This window comes from Candida dubliniensis, chromosome R, assembly GCF_000026945.1.
Source record: "Candida dubliniensis CD36 chromosome R, complete sequence".
Lineage (NCBI taxonomy): Eukaryota > Fungi > Ascomycota > Pichiomycetes > Serinales > Debaryomycetaceae > Candida > Candida dubliniensis.
In genome coordinates, this window is record NC_012867.1 from 1740178 (window position 1) to 1758806 (window position 18629).

The following is an 18629-nucleotide window of genomic DNA, read 5'->3' on the forward strand; positions in this document are numbered from 1 at the left end:
AACATTACCCCCCCTTTGTGGCTACTGAGCCTTTCCACCATTTAACAAAGCCAATAACCCCTTTCCAGGCTCGTTGCTTTCTTGGGAACCAAAAAGATGGTCTATGTTTTCACCAGGCTTTAAAATTCTTATCTTTTTTGGTCGGTCGTTCTGGTTATTCACCAGAGACGGTTTAACTTGGTGGTCGTCTTGATGCAGTGGTTTGTCATTATGTGCAATCAAAGGGTCAATTAAATAATCGACATCCTCTTCGTCACTAGCGATATCAAAATTCCTGTATGTCTTATCAAGAAATTCGTCATTAAACTGATATCCATCGTTGTAGTCTTCAAAATCCTCAAAATTTTCAAATGCATCAGACGGTGAATCTCTTCCGGAATTTTCTATACCTCCATTGTTGTAGTTGTTTGATTTTGATTGAGAATATTGGGCATCTGGTACCGCATCTCTATTTTTGTTTAAAAGATCCAATAACTGGTTGTTCCTCCTGCTTGGCTCGGGAATTTGAAACTGGCTGCCCAGCAAGCTCGATGTTTTCGTGTCATTTGTCCAAATGTCAAGATTTGGAGAAAGCACATTACTAATGAATGGAGCTCCAGTGGCATTATTGGAATCATTGTTGTCTCCTCCAGCTTTGGAGCCCCTTGTGGAACCAGGGGTACTTGTGCCCCATAACTCGTTGGGAGATGTTATACGTTTATTTCTTTCGGTGTCATTTTTATGAAGCAACCCCAATAATTGATTAGCAGAAGATACCTGTGGCTTCTGCTCTGAGCTTGACAAAAAGTCCATGGAACTTGGTAAAGGGTTTAAATTGTTGAGTTGAGGTTGCAAGTCGCTCTGTGTGTTACTTGGTAGATGAATCCCTGTCAGCTGGTCACCAGAAGCTTGATATTTCTCTTCGCTTCCTCGTGACTCTCGCTTCTTAAGCAAGCCAAGCAAATCTTGGGATGGTGACTCTTTTGTGGGTTCATCTTCACCAGTTGGTTTTTTAAGCATGGCCAACAATTCGTTGGAAGTGTTTTGCTGCTCTTCTTTTTTTGGCAAAACACTCTCTGTGTTTGACAACGGTTCTTGGTTCTGTTCCTGCTTCTTATGAAGTAAACCCAATAGCTCGGTGGCTGCATCGGGGTTCTTGATAGTTTCATCCACGTTGTCTGTCTTCTTCTGTCCCAATAACAGCAACAAATTTGCAGATGCTTCATTATCAGATCTCTTTAGTAACTTTATCTTTCTCCTTGATGTTACTGGAACTTGTTGACGTTGTGCTTGAATTGATTCTTCTATTTCATTGGACGGTTCTTGATAAGAATTGTCTATTATGGGACTCACTCCAGGAGATCTGATTTCTGTTGTGCCCACATCCGGGGCTGCAGACTTGTGCAAGGAATTCAACAAATGCTTCTTGGCGAGCTCATTCTCGCTCTCTGATTTAGGCGAGGTGTCGGTTTCTTTAATGTGCTTTTTCGGGAATACGCTCAATAGTTGTTGTGCTCGGGAACGGATAGTATCATCTTCCACTGGCTTGCGCTGTTTTGTGTTCTCGTCGTCCTTTTTCTTGTCTGATCTAGTCGTCAAAATAGATAACAACTCCTTCGAGTTCGTCTTGGGCTTCTGAAAGCTCTGAGGATTAGGAGGCTGTTGGTTATGTGGGCTAACATATGCGGGATGATGAGGCATGAACTGTGGAGGCATAAACGACATAGGATTGAAAAAAGGCTGGCTGTAAAATGGGAAAGCAGCGTGTGCTCCTGCAAAAAAGGGAATTTGGTTATGAAGATGTTGTGGAACAGGTACATTAACCATTGGTTGCTGTGGTTGCTGATCAGTATTTTGGTATGAAGAGGTGGGTGATATTGCAGATTGGCTTTCCTTTTGTCCAACTTTTTGCAAAATATTCAACAACTCTCTGCCTGCATCCACATTTTCTTCTGGCTCCTTAGCATTAAGTCCCAACAAGTCCTTCAATTTCAATTCAACTTGTAACATGATTTCTTCCTCATTCAATACACCCTTGTTCTTGTTGATCCATTTAATCATTGGCTTCAAAATCGTCCCCACAATGAAAAAAGTGTTTGGATTCGTCTTGCATTTTTTTTGGATTGTCTTAATGTCAAACCACTTGATTTGCGATATCTCGTAAGTGGGTGTCTCAAATAATGTATCTTCCGGCACATTTTTGACCAAATAGATTTTGTAGTTCTTTCCCCTTATATTTCTTTCAATGCAGTCATTTTCATCAATTAGATGTCGGCAATTGAATCCTGTCTCTTCTTCCACTTCTCTAACAGCACAATCAATATCAGACTCATCCTTGGAAATCTTCCCTCTTGGAAACGACCAGGAACTCGATTCAGTGCCTTTGACTAGTACAACCTTGTTCAAATCTTTATTGAATAATGCAACACCACGAACTGGTATGGTTGATTTATATTTTCCAAATTTAGATAATGCTTCCTGTGGGTCACCCCATTTCCAAATAAGTGGGCATTTCTCTAAAATTTTTGTACTGAATGCCTTCATCTTCATGCTTGGCAAATCGGGGTTCAACTGACGAACAAAATCAGCATAGAACCATTGAGCCTCTTCAATCTGAAACATTATTCTCTCAATAGAAGATAAATCTTCTTCCGGTACATTAACAACAAATCGAACTAACAAATCTTCCAACACCCGATCTAGAGTCTGGTTAGCTAAACCATTGCGTAATTGAATTGACATAACTCGCTATTTTTTTTATTATTATTATTCTTTCTTCTTGTGTCTTTTCCACTGAGTATTTTTGGCTAAAATTGATTCAAAATTGTATCGATGCTTGTATGCTTAATAAACAACTTGTGTGAGATCATTCAATGTGTTTGTTGGCAGAGGAGGGTGGACGGATTTTTTCTTCATACTTTTTTTTTTTTCCCTTGCTTTCTGTCCCAGTAACTTTGTCCGAATATTAAAGGCTGGCTTTTCTTAACTGAATCTTGTGGACTGGTAAACACACGACATATAGTATTATTGGGAGGAAAAGAAGAATTCTGAAAAATCTTGGTTTATTTAGGGCCACACAGTATTGGAGCAAAATGCAAAGTGTATTCATCAGGACGTTTACCACTTCAAGAATACAGTTTCAGCGGTACCAGCCACGTTTTGTTAATACCATTAAGGAAACGGTCAAGTCAGCACAAGAAAAGTCGTACAGTATTACAAGACCGTTGGGGTTGTCAAAACCAGTTTTGTTAAATCATAAATTGTCAGACACATACTCATTATCCAATATATATGAAGAGTTGTTTGGTCAGAAATCCAAAGAGCGAAGACAGAAACAACTAGACTACGATTTAAAACACTCGCCGATTTATGAAGTGAAATCATTTGAGAATACAAAGGGGAAAATATTTACTCCTCCTGTATCGTACTTTCGACAAGACAAATCTTTGTATTTCCCAGATTTTATAGCGAAGACATTGGCTGGTAGTAAGAGAAGTTTGTATGACTCTTTGGACAATAGATTGAGCATTGTCAAATTGTTTTCTTCTGTTGCCGGTGAACAATGTACTCGCTCGTACTTTAAGGTGGAAAACAAAGATTACTATTCCCAGGATTATGATACCTTTGTGGAGGAATATCCCCGTACCCAGATACTTGATGTGAATATGCCGCAGAGTTGGATCAAGGGATTTGTGACAAACTTGAGCACAGGAAATTTAAAAAAGTCTTTGAAGCCGGCTCTGAGATACGAGAATTATTTTATCTTGCCGGGCCATATAATGTCAGCAGAAATTAGAGAGCAATTGTACTGTGATAACCAGTGTTCAGGGTATATCTATATTGTTGACTCGATGGGGAAGATAAGATGGGCAACCAGTGGGTACGCAACTCCTGAAGATTTGAAATTGATGTGGAAGGTTGTGAAAGGGGTGCAAAGAGAAATGACAAAGTAAAAGTGCAATTCTGGTGTCTATAGGGTACTTTTTACTGTTTTGATTTATTAACGTGCCAATTAGAACTCGGTTATGGTCACAGTATGATTTATGTAAATAGTTTATATGAAATTTTAACAAATATTGAACCAAAAAAAAAAAAAAATCTGTTCATTCAGAAAGCTAGTGATTGTGGTAGAATGTACCGTACCGTTCGCTTCAAATGTTTTAGATCGAATTGCTTAAAGTTGAACACAATTTAAGAGAGGATAGGATATGGTTGCCTTACTCCTTTTGCAGCCCTAATTAAAAACTGCTCACAGTACACACGACTTTTTTTTCCGTCTAAGAGTAATCGACTTAAGATCTTTTTTTTTTTGTTCTATTTTCGCTGGTCCTAATACTACTATCCTCCTTCTTCTTCTTCCTCTACACTTTAGTGCTTATAAACTATTGGTATGTTTCATTATCATTTAGTATGATGATTCATTTATATCGACTGTTTTATTGATTTTAATGATGAACTTTTCAATTGGGAATCTCTCTGACTTTAATCCAAAAATAAGCAACCATGGAGAAAACCTAATTAATTGACATCTGACTGCACCAAGAAACAATCGTAAATAAATAGGGGGTTATGACGAAGATTCAAAACGAAACCATGAATTATTACTAACATATCATCAAAAGATTACTAGTTTATTTTTTATTGACGTGAACAAAATCTCTCTTTTACATAGCCCTGTAGGTCTTGCTTTATAGTGAAGTAACTTTTAGTAGTGGGTTTTTCATTTCTGCTCACTATCATCTTTAGGGCTATAGCCCTAAGCCTTTTTTTTTTTCTTTTGCGTGCGAAATTGTTTACGAAGTTATACCCTCATTCCATGATACAAAATTTTTCACCAGGCCTGCTTACCACTCTTTTTTTGGAGACTTTCTTTTCTTCTCTAACAACGTCAACTTATAAACAAGCAACAATGTCTGCCCCAATCAACAAGGAAAAAGTCGAACAAGAAGCTGAACAACAAATTCACAAAATCAGAATCACTTTAACTTCCACCAAAGTTAAGCAATTGGAAAACGTTTCTGCCAACATCATCAGAAATGCTGCCCAATACAACATTGTCAAGAAGGGTCCAGTTAGAATGCCAACCAAGGTTTTGAAAATCACCACCAGAAAGACTCCAAATGGTGAAGGTTCTAAGACTTGGGATGCTTACGAAATGAGAATCCACAAAAGAGTTATTGACTTACAAGCTCCAGCTTCTACTGTCAAGAGAATCACCCAAATAACTATCGAACCAGGTGTAGATGTCGAAGTCACCATTGCTGCTTAAGCATCTTGGACTTGACTATACAGTGTCGATAATCAGATACATGTTGTCATTATGAAAGTTTGGTGGATTTTTTTATTCTTTATATTCTTTTCAAATCAATAGTCAAGGGGAATGATGTGTGTTTTAATTTTTTTTTATATGTCATATATGCATTGAAGAGAGCGGATGAACAAGGGGACATCATATCCAAGTGCTCTAGGCGTGCCGTGTATTTTAACTAATATGCTGACGTTGTAGGTGTTGCTATCAGGATTTGGTATGATAAATTGATGGAAAGGTAAAAGAGTTGGAATTTGTTTTATAATGATATGTGTTATTTGCTATTGATGTGTCACGGTGTTTAGTGAAAATTCTTAATACATTTAATTTTAACCATACATCAAGAGTATTGTAGTATGATCAGCTCTAAAGACTTTGTTACAAATGCAAACCAGCAAGGAAAAAGAAAGAACCAAAAGAGTACTTGAAACTTGTAGAAATGCATTCTAGTAGTGTCACTGCATGGTACGACGTAGTAGATAACAATGTCAACATACAGAGAAGTGTTTTATAAACTAGCCTGTACTATCTGAGCAGAAGAAATAGATAAAACTTCTACAAAAATACACATTTCCCTTATAATCAAACAGCTATGTAAGATTGCACATAAACAACCAATCAACTAACTGATTGATAAAACGAAGAAAATAAATACACTATGGATAACAAAACAGAAGTCGTGTATTCTGTGCATATAAATCCGACCAATTATGTAATTAATATCTTAACAAACAATCTGGAAGACAAAAAAAAAAAATAAATGATCCCACATGATTGGGGTGAATTAGATTCTGATACTTAGACCCATATCATATACCATCAATTTTTGAAACAACTATACTTTTTTTTTTCTTTGCAAACTTCTTGTTTTTATTTTCACTTAGTGGTACAGATATCTGAATCAATAGAAATATACCACTGAGAGGTGAATTAGTGGGACACATTTTAGAAATTGATTTTATCGTTTGTTTATCTTGTAATTATTCGTTGATAGTCCCTTTACGGTCGTTAGTTATTGAATCAAAGTTATGTCATTTGTGCTTGCAGCTAAACCAAGGTTTGTGTACCTTACGAACAAACAGTTGCAAACCATTGGTAAGCGGTTACTTACACAATCAGCCAAATCGTCATTCAAGTCGTCACAATGTTTGTTAAGTGGACCCAACACAATGATTAAGACGGCATCTCCCAAAAAGAGTCAACAGCAGTATAGAAAGTCGGTTGCTTTGGTGTCTGGAGTTATAATAGTAGGGTCTTACATTGTATTCAATCAATCTAACTATTTTAACTTGGATACATTACCACTGAATTTACCACCTCCTCAACAATCAAAGAAATTGTTACAAGATAACCAAAAGAAATACTTCAGTACTTCAACATCGTCATTGCATCAAAAAGACAGTATAAGTCATCAGCAACACAAGGAAGGGATATTTTTGTTGAATGAAGAACAAGTAAGTACTAAATTACGTCAATTCGAAGAAAGTTATACTGTAAATAGAGGCAAAGGCGTGACTAGATACGATATTTGTCAATTACCTTCTAATTCCCCCATTGAGGATGACAGAGCAGAGGAAATAGTACAGGTGCCGATATTACAAGATAACAATATCAAAACATCAACTGACTGGATGTTTTTTGGCGTGTTTGATGGGCACGGTGGTTGGACCACTTCGTCTAAGTTAAGAGACCAACTAATTGGTTATGTTATCAATGAATTGGGAACTATTCATAAACCTGTACAGGGAGAAGAAAACTTGCGCTATGTTCCCAACAGCGCCACTATTGACCAGGCCATCAAGAACGGGTTTTTGAAATTGGATCATGAGCTAGTCAATAAGAATATTGAGAAACTATTAACCGATGGCAATAAGGCCAAGGCAGCTGAATTGTTGATGCCAGCCTTGTCAGGTTCCTGTGCGTTATTGAGTTTTTATGACACCAATTCGCAAATGCTCAAAGTGGCCGTAACGGGTGACTCAAGAGCAATTTTGGGCTCATTTAAGGATAATCATTGGACTGTACGTCAATTGAGTATTGACCAAACAGGTGCAAACCCATCAGAAGTTGCTCGTATTATCAGCGAACATCCGAATGAGCCAAAAGTAATAAGAAATGGCCGTGTATTGGGTAGTCTAGAGCCAACAAGAGCATTTGGCGACTGCCGCTACAAGCTACCAGCTGTGATTCAAGAGAGGATATATAAACAGTTTTTTGGAAGACCATTGCCAAATCAATTAAAGTCGCCGCCATATGTCACGGCAGAACCAATTATCACCACGACAAAGATTAATCCAAATGAACACGATTTTTTGGTTATGGCGTCTGATGGGTTATACGAAATGTTGACAAACGAAGAGATTGTGGGATTAGTGGTCAAATGGATGGAAAAAGCAGACATGATCAAGCCGCGCAAGTCGTGGTTTGGATTTGGCAGTGCAGACAGCAAATTGCCAGACGTTAAGGATGTAACCAATGATAGAGCGCTGAAAAAGCCTTTGAATAACAAATTGGGAAATAGCTTTCTATTAGAAGATAACAACGTATCTACTCATTTGATTCGAAATGCGTTATCCAACGGTGGGTCCAAGGAACAGACGTCTATGTTAATTTCAATTCCAAATCCAGTTTCCAGAAGATATCGTGACGATTTGACAGTTACAGTTGTGTTCTTTGGTAAAGATGCCAAAGGAGAAGATGAAAATGGCACCTTAGAGGTCAATTGGAATGCCACTGCTGGTGGATTAAATGCGGCCAAACCAAAACTTTGATGGCGAAATTGATTCAGACAAAGTTCATTATGCTACTAGTTTTTTTTTTATATTTATGGTATGTGAGTTTTGATGGGTGGTTTGGATTTGCTGTATTATGATTTTAGATTGGTTTGTTGTCCTTGCTTTTTTTTTTTTTTTAATTTTTAGTTTTACTATTATTATCGTTAGTTATTTATTTATTTAGAATGAATATCCATATAAAGTGATTATATTTTGAAATTTTCCCAATATTGAATTGATATTCAAGTATCCTCTTATGTGAAATAACCTAAACGCTTTTTGAGGTTTTTTCTTTTTCTTGTTTGGTCAATCAAAAACTTTTGCAGTCATGATATATGGGATAGTAATTTTTTATTTTATTTTAAAGCTATATAACTATGGCTGGCTACGTTTACCGTCAGCATGTATCACAGCAAGACCCAACTCCACGTGTCAATGCCTTTGAAATTCAATGATTTCTCCTCTGTGTACTCTCCATAGATCAAACAGTAGTGCTCAAGTAAAAGACGTATTTCTTCTATTTCATCTATCAACTCCAACTTGTTTATTCGGTCCATATCATTATGCTCTATCCACTCACGTCCCTCTTGACTCCTTTTGTATCCACCAATGCAACTCATATCAGTTAGCCTCAAATTCTTTAAATGACAGGACTCTTCAAGAAACTTCTTCCGTGCTGTAAGATCTGGGTACTTGCTGAAAGTTTGCAAATTGAGTCCCCTGCTTTGCAAATTGTATGTCATGGTCTCTCCAAACTGATCGTTTAGTGACATTGGTTCATATATCAAAAATCCCACAAATCCTTTGCCTGCAATTCCTGTCCAGTAGTTTATTGTGTTTTGGTATTCTTCTGGTGACAAGTAACACAACACACATTCACTAATAATCAATGTGGGAACTTCTGACTCAAAGCCTCTAATCTGAGAATCTGGTTGCTTTAGTGTTCTCAAATCAATACCATGAAGATGGTATTTCTCAGTGTGTAATTCCGAAGGATAGCTTTCAAACTGCACTTTGTTGTTGATGAGAGGCAGCATTTCTTTAGTCCTCACTAACTCTCGGATGGTGGGATTTTGTAGGATTGCCAATTTTTTCACCTTTGCAGATTCAGGAAAGTCTATTTCGTGGTAGGTCACATTTGGGTGTGACTTGAGGATCTGGAAAGCTCTTGTGTCTGAACCACTCCCCAATGACACAATTTGACATCTGTCCTTGAATTCCTTTATGAACTTGACTACTACCTGGTCTATTGCTCTTGTTCTCAAATACGAGCCTCGATTGATTATAGGCAACTTCTTCTCCTGAAATAGTCCTTTCAATGCACGCGAGGATGATAATGCTGTGTAGCCAACGCAGTACTGTAAGTAACGCTGATAACTCTCGACCAAATCTTTGACAAATTCATCTGGGGGGTTTAAATATAAGTTTCTGTTAATACTATACTTGCAGCTCAATGCATCCAAATCAGTAGCACGAACTAACTTGTCCTGGCGATCTTTTGGTGATAACATTGTAGATAGTTATTTCTTGCCAATTGGCCTTTTTTTTTTAAAAATTTGCATTTTCATTTGTGTATTCTTTTTTTCGATACTTCTACAAAAACCCTGTTGGGGTTTTTTTTTTTTTTTTTTCTATCTAAAATATATACGGTTACCACTATGTTTTCTTTATAATAACCCACCAGTTATCTTTCTCGTATCCCTCTTCCACAATTGTACAACATTTAGTTTGTAGACAATTGTCAACCAATTCTCCCTTCCTGTATAAATGGTAGTAACGATACTTGGTAACATCCGGTTCTTCTTCACCTGGTTGCTCTGTGCTTTCTGGTGGTTCCAGCATAGACTCTGCCTTTTGTTTTCTTTTATTGGCTCCCTTTTTCTTCAGTGGCTGTTGCTTTTTTAATACCCAGGGTATCAAAACATCTTGATCATCGCCTTCCTTGTATCCACGGCGAGAAGTCTCCTGCTCAAGGGCCCAACAATAAATCAATGCTTCTCCGCCTGCTTTCAATTTAGATAATATGTGCTTAACAGCATCTACTCGTCTTTCTTCGGTAGCAAAATGGTGGATCACTGCTATGGATATAGCAAAATCAAATGTTCCGTCGGGATGAGGTAACGCCAACCCGTCTGCAACCCCCAAATTGTACTTGTTATTGGAAATCTGCTGGGCACAATTAATCAACCCTTCAGACCTATCTGTTCCAATAATAAGAATATCTTTATTGACATTTAAGTACTTCCCATTACCACAACCAACATCCAAGCCGATGGAGTATTTTGGCCTCAGCGTAAGAAACTTCTCTACTATTGGCCAAGGTTTGTATCTTGTTTGGGAAAAATGACTAGCTATTTCGTTATATACATCATGCACATATGTGACTTCTTGGTTTTGAGGGTCTAAGTTGCTTTCAACAGATACAGATGGAACTGGTGTTGCCATTATTTGATGGTGTGAAATAATCGGTGGCAGATGTGACAGGACATCAGAGAAGAAGAGATAAAAAATTGGAAGCAGCGCTATGGCTTTCCAGAGAAAAAAAAAAAAAAAAACATCCACGCAAATGAAATGAATTGATTGTGGTATTCACAGAGGGTTTACATGTAATGTTACAATGGTCTATTCAAAGTCGTTAGTAATTGCTGCACTCATTTCGATTATTTCACCATGGGTTTGGATAGGGTTTCAGAATGCCCGCCACTTTGAAATCAAACCAGTTAAATCAATCCCGGTATCAATCAGCTTTGAAAAAGACTCAGAATACTTTAATTTTCCAGATTTGGTCACCGCAACACAAATACAAATTGATAATGAACTACGATATATTACAAACAGTTCAGTGAGTGTGCAACTTGTTGATAATTTGAATGGCTTTAAGAACCACACAAAGTACTCTATCGAGTTGGTTTTAGCACGAGACAACTCTCTTGGCATATCTTCTGACGGATTAAAAGGGTATGTGCTATATTCATACGAGGCAATACACTCCAACGACCTTCCTTATTTGATTGTCCAAACTATATTGTACCATTTGTTAAAGTTTGAAATCCAGCTAGACGAAACAGCTGTATAAACACCTCAAGTTGTTCGTTGCTGGTCAAGTGATAAGTGGCGGGGCGGGGAGAAGCTTGTTCAGCTGCGTTTTACAATATTGGTTATCTATCTTTCTATGAATATGTTTCTAGTTCACCTTCCTCCCTTATTAAATATACCCACCTTGTTTACATAGACTATAGAATACACCTTCCTTCTTGTTTAGTAAATTCTGCGGAGTGTCAAACTCAATCAACTCTCCCTTGTCTAAACTGACAATTTTATCGCTGTCCATAACCGTTTCTAACCTATGGGCTATAGTAATTATAGTTTTGTTTTTGAATTGGCTTCTGATTGTCTGCTGTATAATCTGGTCTGTTTGAACATCTACGGCGGCTGTCGCTTCATCCAAAACCAAAATTTTAGAGTCATTCATTTTCAACAACACTCTTGTCAATGACATCAACTGGCGTTGGCCTGATGAAAAATTAGAACCACCTTCAGTTACTCGATTGAGTAGCTTGTTATTTTCGGCCCCTTCTTCCTTGGGTAGTTTTTCGATATGCTCTTTTAAATGAGCTAATTCCAATGCATGCCATATCTCTTTATCTGTATAATAGTTGAACGGATCTAAATTTTGCCGAATTGTTCCCTCTAGTAATTGTGAATCCTGTGGAATGATGCTCAATCGATGACGCAAATCCTGTAAGAACATTTGGCTAGTAATTATCCCATCAATTTCAATATTCCCTTCAACAGCTTCAATGATTCGGAAAACTGCCAACGCCAAAGAACTTTTACCAGCACCAGTTCTTCCTACAATCCCAATCTTTTCTGCTGAGCTTATAGAAAATGTAATTCTCTTCAAAATCAAATCGAGGTTTTCTCTATACCGGGTCGAGTATTGATTAAACTTAATGACACCTTTTTGTGGCCAGTGCTGAGGAGGTTTGATCAATTTCAAGTTAGGTTCCTCCTCTACAGGTAGCTCTGTGTATTCAAGGCATCTTTCCACAGCAACTATACTCGTTTCAACCTCAGCTGATGTTCGAACAAGCATTTTCAAGGTAGATGTCACCTGCATAGCATACGTCATGACGAACCCTGCCATGGCAGGAGACAATGGATGAGCCGTGTGTACACTCAAGATCGACAATATCGCAGCAGAAAACACGCCGACTCCACCAATTGTATGCAATCTGAAAACAAGCCATCTGTTGATTGATGTCAACATGTACACTGATTTCAAATTGAAATCAACATTTGCATTCATTATAAAATCAAATCTAGCTTTTTGGTCGTAGGCCCGAATGGTGTCGATACCGTTTAAACTCTCACCCAAATGACCATAAATCGGACTTCTGGAAATAGATACCAATCGTTTCAACTCTCTCGATATAGACACGTAATAGATTTCATAGTAAATGTATAAGGTTGCTAGTATGCATATAATCAATGAATACACAGGTATGGCTAAAGTGACCACGCCCACTGTGAAAACTGTTCTGACAAGCTGGTTGATGAATCGTTGGAAAATCAGTGGGATGCCATCATCAATCTTGTTAATATCGTTGGTAAACCGATTCATGATTCTCCCCACAGGAGTTCGTTCAAAAAACTGCATTGGCGCATTCAATACCCTTTGGGCCATACTATCATGGATCTTCTTAGATGCGTTGATTCCCAACCAAAGAAGCATGACCGAACTTCGAGCAATCGTCATAATTGCAGCACCCAACCCCAAGCCCGCATAAACCAATAAAAACTTCCACACGTTCAGCATATTCGGGCCCTCGGAGTTCTGCTCCGTCCAATATTTAAGCCAGTAGTTGGCTCCAACTGATAAAGCAGTAGCCACTATCAACAAAATAAACCAAAGGGCGCCCCCATAAACAGAACAAGCTTTGATATATGCCAAGTACACTTCCCACTTGACCTTCCCCTTTTGACTTACTTCCTCTGTCAGGCCACTGCGCAAATTGGGTAGCAACTTTTTCAATGGATCCCAGTGGAAACTTTCCATACTTGCTTTCCTGTAACTAGGCACCTGAGAAGGTGGCACACTATCCAGGTCTATTGGTATGGGAGAAGTATCCTTACTGAAATTCTTGATCAATTCAAATAATTTTGGATGGCCCTCAGCAGTTGTTTCGGCATATGTTGTAGTTTCTATTATACATCCATCCTCAATTAAAGTGATATTGTCGGCAAACTTTAAAACAGAAATGGAGTTGGTACACAATATTATTGTCTTGGAGCCAAGCAAACCTCTCTTGCTCAAAACTTTCTCAATAATATTTCTCCCAACATGGGAATCGACAGCTGACAAAATATCATCTAGGAGATATACATCTGCTCTAGCATAGACCGCTCTTGCCAAGGCTAATCGAGCTTTCTGTCCTCCAGATAGTGACACCCCCTTTTCCCCAACTTGTGTCTCGTCGCCATCTGGCAAAATTGCCAAATCAGGAAGCAATTGACAGGCTTCTATAGTTTTTTCATAAAACTCTTTATCAAATTTATACCCAAAAACAATATTCTCCTTAACAGACGCATTCATAATCCACGGTTGCTGAGCACAGTATGCAATTGTGCCCCTAATTTCAATCAATGGTGGCAATTCTGTATTTTTCCCCTGTGTCATTATCAATTGTCCTAATAATGCATACAACAATGATGTTTTCCCACTACCAACTTTACCCACAATACAGCTCAATTGACCAGTGGCCACTGAAAAGTCAATGTCTTTCAAACTGTGGATTCTGTCTTTGTTAGTTTCATCCAGTTCCCTGGTTTGATCCGGAGTATCAGTAAACGACTTCCGAGTCCAATGGAAAGTAGCATTTTGTATTTTGACTGACTCGCCAGATGTTGGCGGCAATCTTCTGATCATAGATTCATCAATTTCTTCGCTTAACAAGAAGTTTTTCACTCTACCAATGGCAACATTGGCCTCGATCATCGATGTTATGACTGCGGGGAATTCCATTAGCGGACCTGATAATAAATTTAACAATGCCAATGCTGGGAAAACAATGTCCGATGTCAATGCTTGTTTCAGGGTTAAAGCGAAAGTGGCAAACGAAGTAAAAGAAACCAAAAATGGAATAATATTCCAGATAAATAAAACACCTTGGCCAACACCTCTGATTCGTTTCAAGTTTGCCAACTCTTTTTTGTTTCTGGCTTCAGCAAGTTTCCTAAGCATTGGCGTTTCCCATGCAAACAACTTGACGCTTTTAATTGACGTCAATATTTCGTTTATGACTCTAGATCTGTTATCTTTAAGTTTCATTTGTGTCTTACTCAAATTCTTGTAGTATTTTACAACTACTGCATTAACTGGAATTAAAAGAATCATTACAGCAACCCCAGCAAATGTAGCACCATGTAAGAGAGGATATAATGACGCCACACACAATATGACATCCAAAGGTGCAAGAACAAGGGTACTAAGGCTCATCAACACTTTTTGAATTCTGTTGATATCTACCGACAACAAGTTAATGATATCGGCTGAATTTGTCTTGGATCTTGATTCACTGGACAATAGTAGTGCTTTCTGGTATACCAAGGATGTTAGAGATGAACGACAATTCAATCCGACCTCAAGATTTGTAAGCATGTATCTGTTGCTAAGCGACGTCTGTATCATTGTATTTACAAACATACCCAATGGAATCAAGATACCTCGCAATATTGGTGGTTTTTGTATGTTAAAATAAAGAATCAACAACCTCAACAATTGAGGCTGTATAAAGTTAGGTATTCTCCCGCCAAACTCATAAAAAAGAGACACAAGAAGTCTCCAGTGAAAGGCCTTCAATAGACATACAGATAAATTGCCGCCATTCCAGTGTTTTCTTAATGTAGCCGCAGCATGCACAGTAGAAATATCTGCTGGTGTGTTGGGTAACTCTGCACTTGTCACGGTCTGGGTCTTGTAAGAATTAACAATCAACTCATTCATCCACGTGAACGTGATTTTCTGGATGATGTTAGGTTCGGAAAGCTGTTGCAGTCGATTGCTTCTTTTGTACTCTAAAATTAACTCATGACTTGGCTTGTAGTAGGAGTATTCCAAAACAAAAACAAAAACTGAATTGATCACTAGTATAGACTCAGAAATTGCGATAGATGAATCAACCAGCTGAATGATAACCCAGTCGGTGAAATTGTCTTGAAAATACAATGCCATACTGAAAATTGTAAGGAATGGCCAAAATACTAACAACAAGTCAGAAGGAACTGGTGAATATATCGTTTCTATGAAATGCAATGGGAAAATAATAAACACAAGTAGAACATTAAGCAATCCAAATGCAAGGAGCTTGGGGTCAGCAAATCGTTCATGAATAGTGATAAAAGAACTGAGATACGCTGTCAATATTATTTGTAAGGCGACAGAATTCAAACGAATGTAATGAGCGATGCCTGTATTCTTCAAAGAAAAATTGCCATATCGGTGCATACGTGTTGTTGTTCTATATAACACTAGCACTCCGTAAATGATATTTACTGTGGCAAAAGTTGCCAATACATGCATTAGAAAACACGGATTGAACGCGTTGTCATTGTAGGGAGCCATTGGTTGTAAAAGTGCGTCTATTCCACATGATAGTGTGGGATACCTGGAATCCATAACTGAAAAGATTGAGGTAGATATTTAGCAAATACTTGTTTTATACTGAAGTGGTAATGAAAAGAACTGACAGCTCTCTTTCCGAAAAAATAGTACTCTTTTTTTTTTTGTTGATGTTGCTGTACCTAGTATTTCTTTGCTGAATACAGATGCAATCCTTAATATTTAGTATTTACTAATGATAATATTTGATTTACTAACAGTCAATAGTTTCGTAACTAAGATTGTTAAGAGTAGAAGTAATATAAAAAGTAGAATTGTAAAGTGATAATGATAAGGAGTTCGTTGAACTCTCTCTGACTTTAAATTCCAAAAGGTCTGCATACAAAATATTCCAGATCCTGATAAATGGGAGTTCTGCCCTCTCTTCTATGGCATGGAACTCTGCGAAAACAAAACTGATAGTAGTTCTTGCTTTTTTTTTTTTTTTTTTTTTTTGATAATTCTTACAATCAACACAACGCAAAAAAACTGAATAAATAATTTGATGGAATATTTAACAAACTAAGTAACAATAATGTGAAATAAAACTAGTACAGGAAAACCACTAAACTACTTAATATTTGCTCTTGATAAAGTTCAAAGCAGAACCGTGTTTGAACCACTCGAGTTGTTCATCGTTGAAAGTGTGGGTCAAGACAGCTTCCCATGCTTCACCTTCCTTTGGATGAACTCTCAAGATGACATCTTTGCCTGGAGCCAAAGTGGTCAAACCAATCAAATCAACTTCGTCGTCAAAGTTGATTTTGTCGTAATCGGCTGGGTTCTTGAAGTTAAGAGGCAACAAACCTTGTTTCTTCAAGTTAGTTTCGTGGATACGAGCAAATGATTTAGTAATGATAGCAAAACCACCCAAGAATCTTGGTTCCAAGGCAGCGTGTTCTCTGGATGAACCTTCACCAAAGTTTTCATCTCCGATAACAACCCATTTATGGCCAGCATCTCTGTAAGCAGCAGCAGTTTGTGGAACACCATCGTATTTACCGGTGTAGTGGTTTCTAACTTCGTTAGCCTTACCGTTTTCAACATTGATAGCACCAATCATATAGTTGTTAGAAATGTTTTCCAAGTGACCTCTGTATTTCAACCATGGACCGGCCATTGAGATATGATCGGTGGTGGTTTTACCGACAGCTTTGATTAAAATTGGCAATCTTTCAGCATCTTTACCATCCCATGGTTTAAATGGAGTCAATTTTTGTAAACGGTCTGAAGTTGGGGAGATGACAACCTCAACAGAGGCACGGTCTTCTGGTGGGGCTTGGTAGGTGTTTTCACCTGGATCGTAACCATCTGGTGGCAAACCGACACCTTGTGGTTCCTTCAATTTGAATTCTTTACCATCAGCACCAACTAAAGTATCAGTGATTGGGTTGAATCCCAAGTCACCTGAGATAGCATAGACAGTGGCCATTTCTGGAGAGGCAACGAAAGCGTGGGTAGCTGGGTTACCATCGTTTCTGGCAGTGAAGTTTCTGTTGAATGAAGACACAATGGTGTTTTTGTCACCCTTTTTGATGTCTTGTCTGTCCCATTGACCAATACATGGACCACAGGCGTTGGCCATGACAACACCACCAAAGTCTTCGAAAGTCTTCAATTGACCGTCTCTGGCAATAGTAGCTCTGACTTGTTCGGAACCTGGAGAAACAGTGTAAAGGGCCTTAGATTTCAAACCATGGGCACCAGCATCCTTGATGATGGATGCAGCTCTAGTCATATCTTCATATGAGGAGTTGGTACATGAACCGATTAAACCAACTTTAACTTCCAATGGCCAACCGTTGGCAATGGCGGTTTCCTTCATCTTGGAAACTGGAGTGGCCAAATCTGGGGTGAATGGACCGTTAATGTGTGGTTCCAAGGTGTTCAAGTCGATTTCGATAACTTGATCATATTCAGCACCTTCATCGGCAGAAAGGAAGTCCTTCTTGTAAACTTGGGCAAATTGAGCAATGTCGGATCTACCGGTGGCGTTCAAGTAGTCAACCATTGAGTCGTTGAATGGGAAAACAGAAGTGGTGGCACCAATTTCAGCACCCATATTACAAATAGTACCCATACCGGTACAGGAGAAGGTGTCGACACCAGAACCGAAATATTCGACAATAGAACCAGTACCACCTTTGACAGTAGTAATACCAGCCAATTTCAAAATGATATCTTTTGGAGAAGTCCATCCAGACATTTTACCGGTTAATTTAACACCAATGATCTTTGGGGCCTTCAACTCCCATGCCAAACCGGACATGACATCGACGGCATCAGCACCACCAACACCAATAGCCAATTGACCCAAACCACCAGCGTTTGGAGTGTGGGAATCGGTACCAATCAATAAAGCACCTGGGAAGGCGTAGTTTTCCAAAACAATTTGATGGATAATACCAGAACCTGGTTTCCAGAAACCCAAGTTATATTTGGCACAGGCAGTGGACAAGAAATCGTAAACTTCCTTGTTCAAATCAATGGCTCTGGCCAAATCTTTTGGACCACCAACTTGAGCTTGAATCAAATGGTCACAGTGGACGGTGGATGGAGTGGCAACTTGTGGAATACCAGCGGACATAAATTGCAAAATGGCCATTTGGGCAGTAGCATCTTGACAAGCAACTCTGTCTGGTCTCAATTTCAAGTAAGAGACACCTCTTTCAATTTCTTGGTTGTGAGGATCATCCAAATGACCGTATAAAAGTTTTTCAGCGTAAGTCAATGGTCTGTTTAATCTGGACTTGACAATTTCAACATTTTCAAGGTTCTTTTTGTAGTTGATGAAGGAGTGGGATTCCAACAAGTTTTGGTTAACTTGAGAATCTTTTGTTAAGCTAGCAGTAGCCAAACCACGAACAGAGCGTGGGGCTCTCAAGGCGGTTCTTGAAGCAGACAACAT

The 18629-nt window shown here is 38.4% G+C and overlaps 9 protein-coding genes across 9 annotated transcripts; 4 read left to right on the forward strand and 5 right to left on the reverse strand. All coding sequences in view use genetic code 12, as the record gives it.

The window, feature by feature from the left end:
- Positions 1-21: 21 nt before the first annotated feature.
- On the reverse strand, positions 22-2721 carry CD36_33760 (mRNA decapping enzyme subunit, putative; the record flags this gene model as incomplete). The annotated part of the gene is made up of 1 exon (XM_002422267.1): positions 22-2721. One exon carries the CDS (start codon positions 2719-2721, stop codon positions 22-24), a length of 2700 nt encoding a protein of 899 aa, XP_002422312.1.
- Positions 2722-3071: 350 nt separating this feature from the next.
- CD36_33770 (mitochondrial ATPase complex subunit, putative) lies at positions 3072-3932 on the forward strand (the record flags this gene model as incomplete). Its single annotated transcript, XM_002422268.1, has 1 exon — positions 3072-3932. One exon carries the CDS (start codon positions 3072-3074, stop codon positions 3930-3932), a length of 861 nt encoding a protein of 286 aa, XP_002422313.1.
- An 863-nt stretch (positions 3933-4795) lies between these two features.
- On the forward strand, positions 4796-5248 carry CD36_33780 (40S ribosomal protein S20; the record flags this gene model as incomplete). The annotated part of the gene is made up of 1 exon (XM_002422269.1): positions 4796-5248. The coding sequence occupies one exon, from the start codon at positions 4796-4798 to the stop codon at positions 5246-5248; it is 453 nt and encodes a 150-aa protein (XP_002422314.1).
- Positions 5249-6315: 1067 nt separating this feature from the next.
- CD36_33790 (mitochondrially localized type 2C protein phosphatase, putative) lies at positions 6316-8058 on the forward strand (the record flags this gene model as incomplete). The annotated part of the gene is made up of 1 exon (XM_002422270.1): positions 6316-8058. The coding sequence occupies one exon, from the start codon at positions 6316-6318 to the stop codon at positions 8056-8058; it is 1743 nt and encodes a 580-aa protein (XP_002422315.1).
- A 410-nt stretch (positions 8059-8468) lies between these two features.
- CD36_33800 (leucine carboxyl methyltransferase, putative) lies at positions 8469-9572 on the reverse strand (the record flags this gene model as incomplete). Its single annotated transcript, XM_002422271.1, has 1 exon — positions 8469-9572. One exon carries the CDS (start codon positions 9570-9572, stop codon positions 8469-8471), a length of 1104 nt encoding a protein of 367 aa, XP_002422316.1.
- Positions 9573-9717: 145 nt separating this feature from the next.
- Positions 9718-10506, reverse strand: CD36_33810 (mcm5U/mcm5s2U tRNA carboxyl methyltransferase, putative; the record flags this gene model as incomplete). The annotated part of the gene is made up of 1 exon (XM_002422272.1): positions 9718-10506. The coding sequence occupies one exon, from the start codon at positions 10504-10506 to the stop codon at positions 9718-9720; it is 789 nt and encodes a 262-aa protein (XP_002422317.1).
- A 172-nt stretch (positions 10507-10678) lies between these two features.
- On the forward strand, positions 10679-11137 carry CD36_33820 (GPI-protein transamidase complex subunit, putative; the record flags this gene model as incomplete). Its single annotated transcript, XM_002422273.1, has 1 exon — positions 10679-11137. One exon carries the CDS (start codon positions 10679-10681, stop codon positions 11135-11137), a length of 459 nt encoding a protein of 152 aa, XP_002422318.1.
- A 129-nt stretch (positions 11138-11266) lies between these two features.
- CD36_33830 (MRP/CFTR-subfamily ABC-family transporter protein, putative) lies at positions 11267-15739 on the reverse strand (the record flags this gene model as incomplete). The annotated part of the gene is made up of 1 exon (XM_002422274.1): positions 11267-15739. The coding sequence occupies one exon, from the start codon at positions 15737-15739 to the stop codon at positions 11267-11269; it is 4473 nt and encodes a 1490-aa protein (XP_002422319.1).
- A 556-nt stretch (positions 15740-16295) lies between these two features.
- Positions 16296-18629, reverse strand: CD36_33840 (aconitase, putative; the record flags this gene model as incomplete). The annotated part of the gene is made up of 1 exon (XM_002422275.1): positions 16296-18629. The coding sequence occupies one exon, from the start codon at positions 18627-18629 to the stop codon at positions 16296-16298; it is 2334 nt and encodes a 777-aa protein (XP_002422320.1).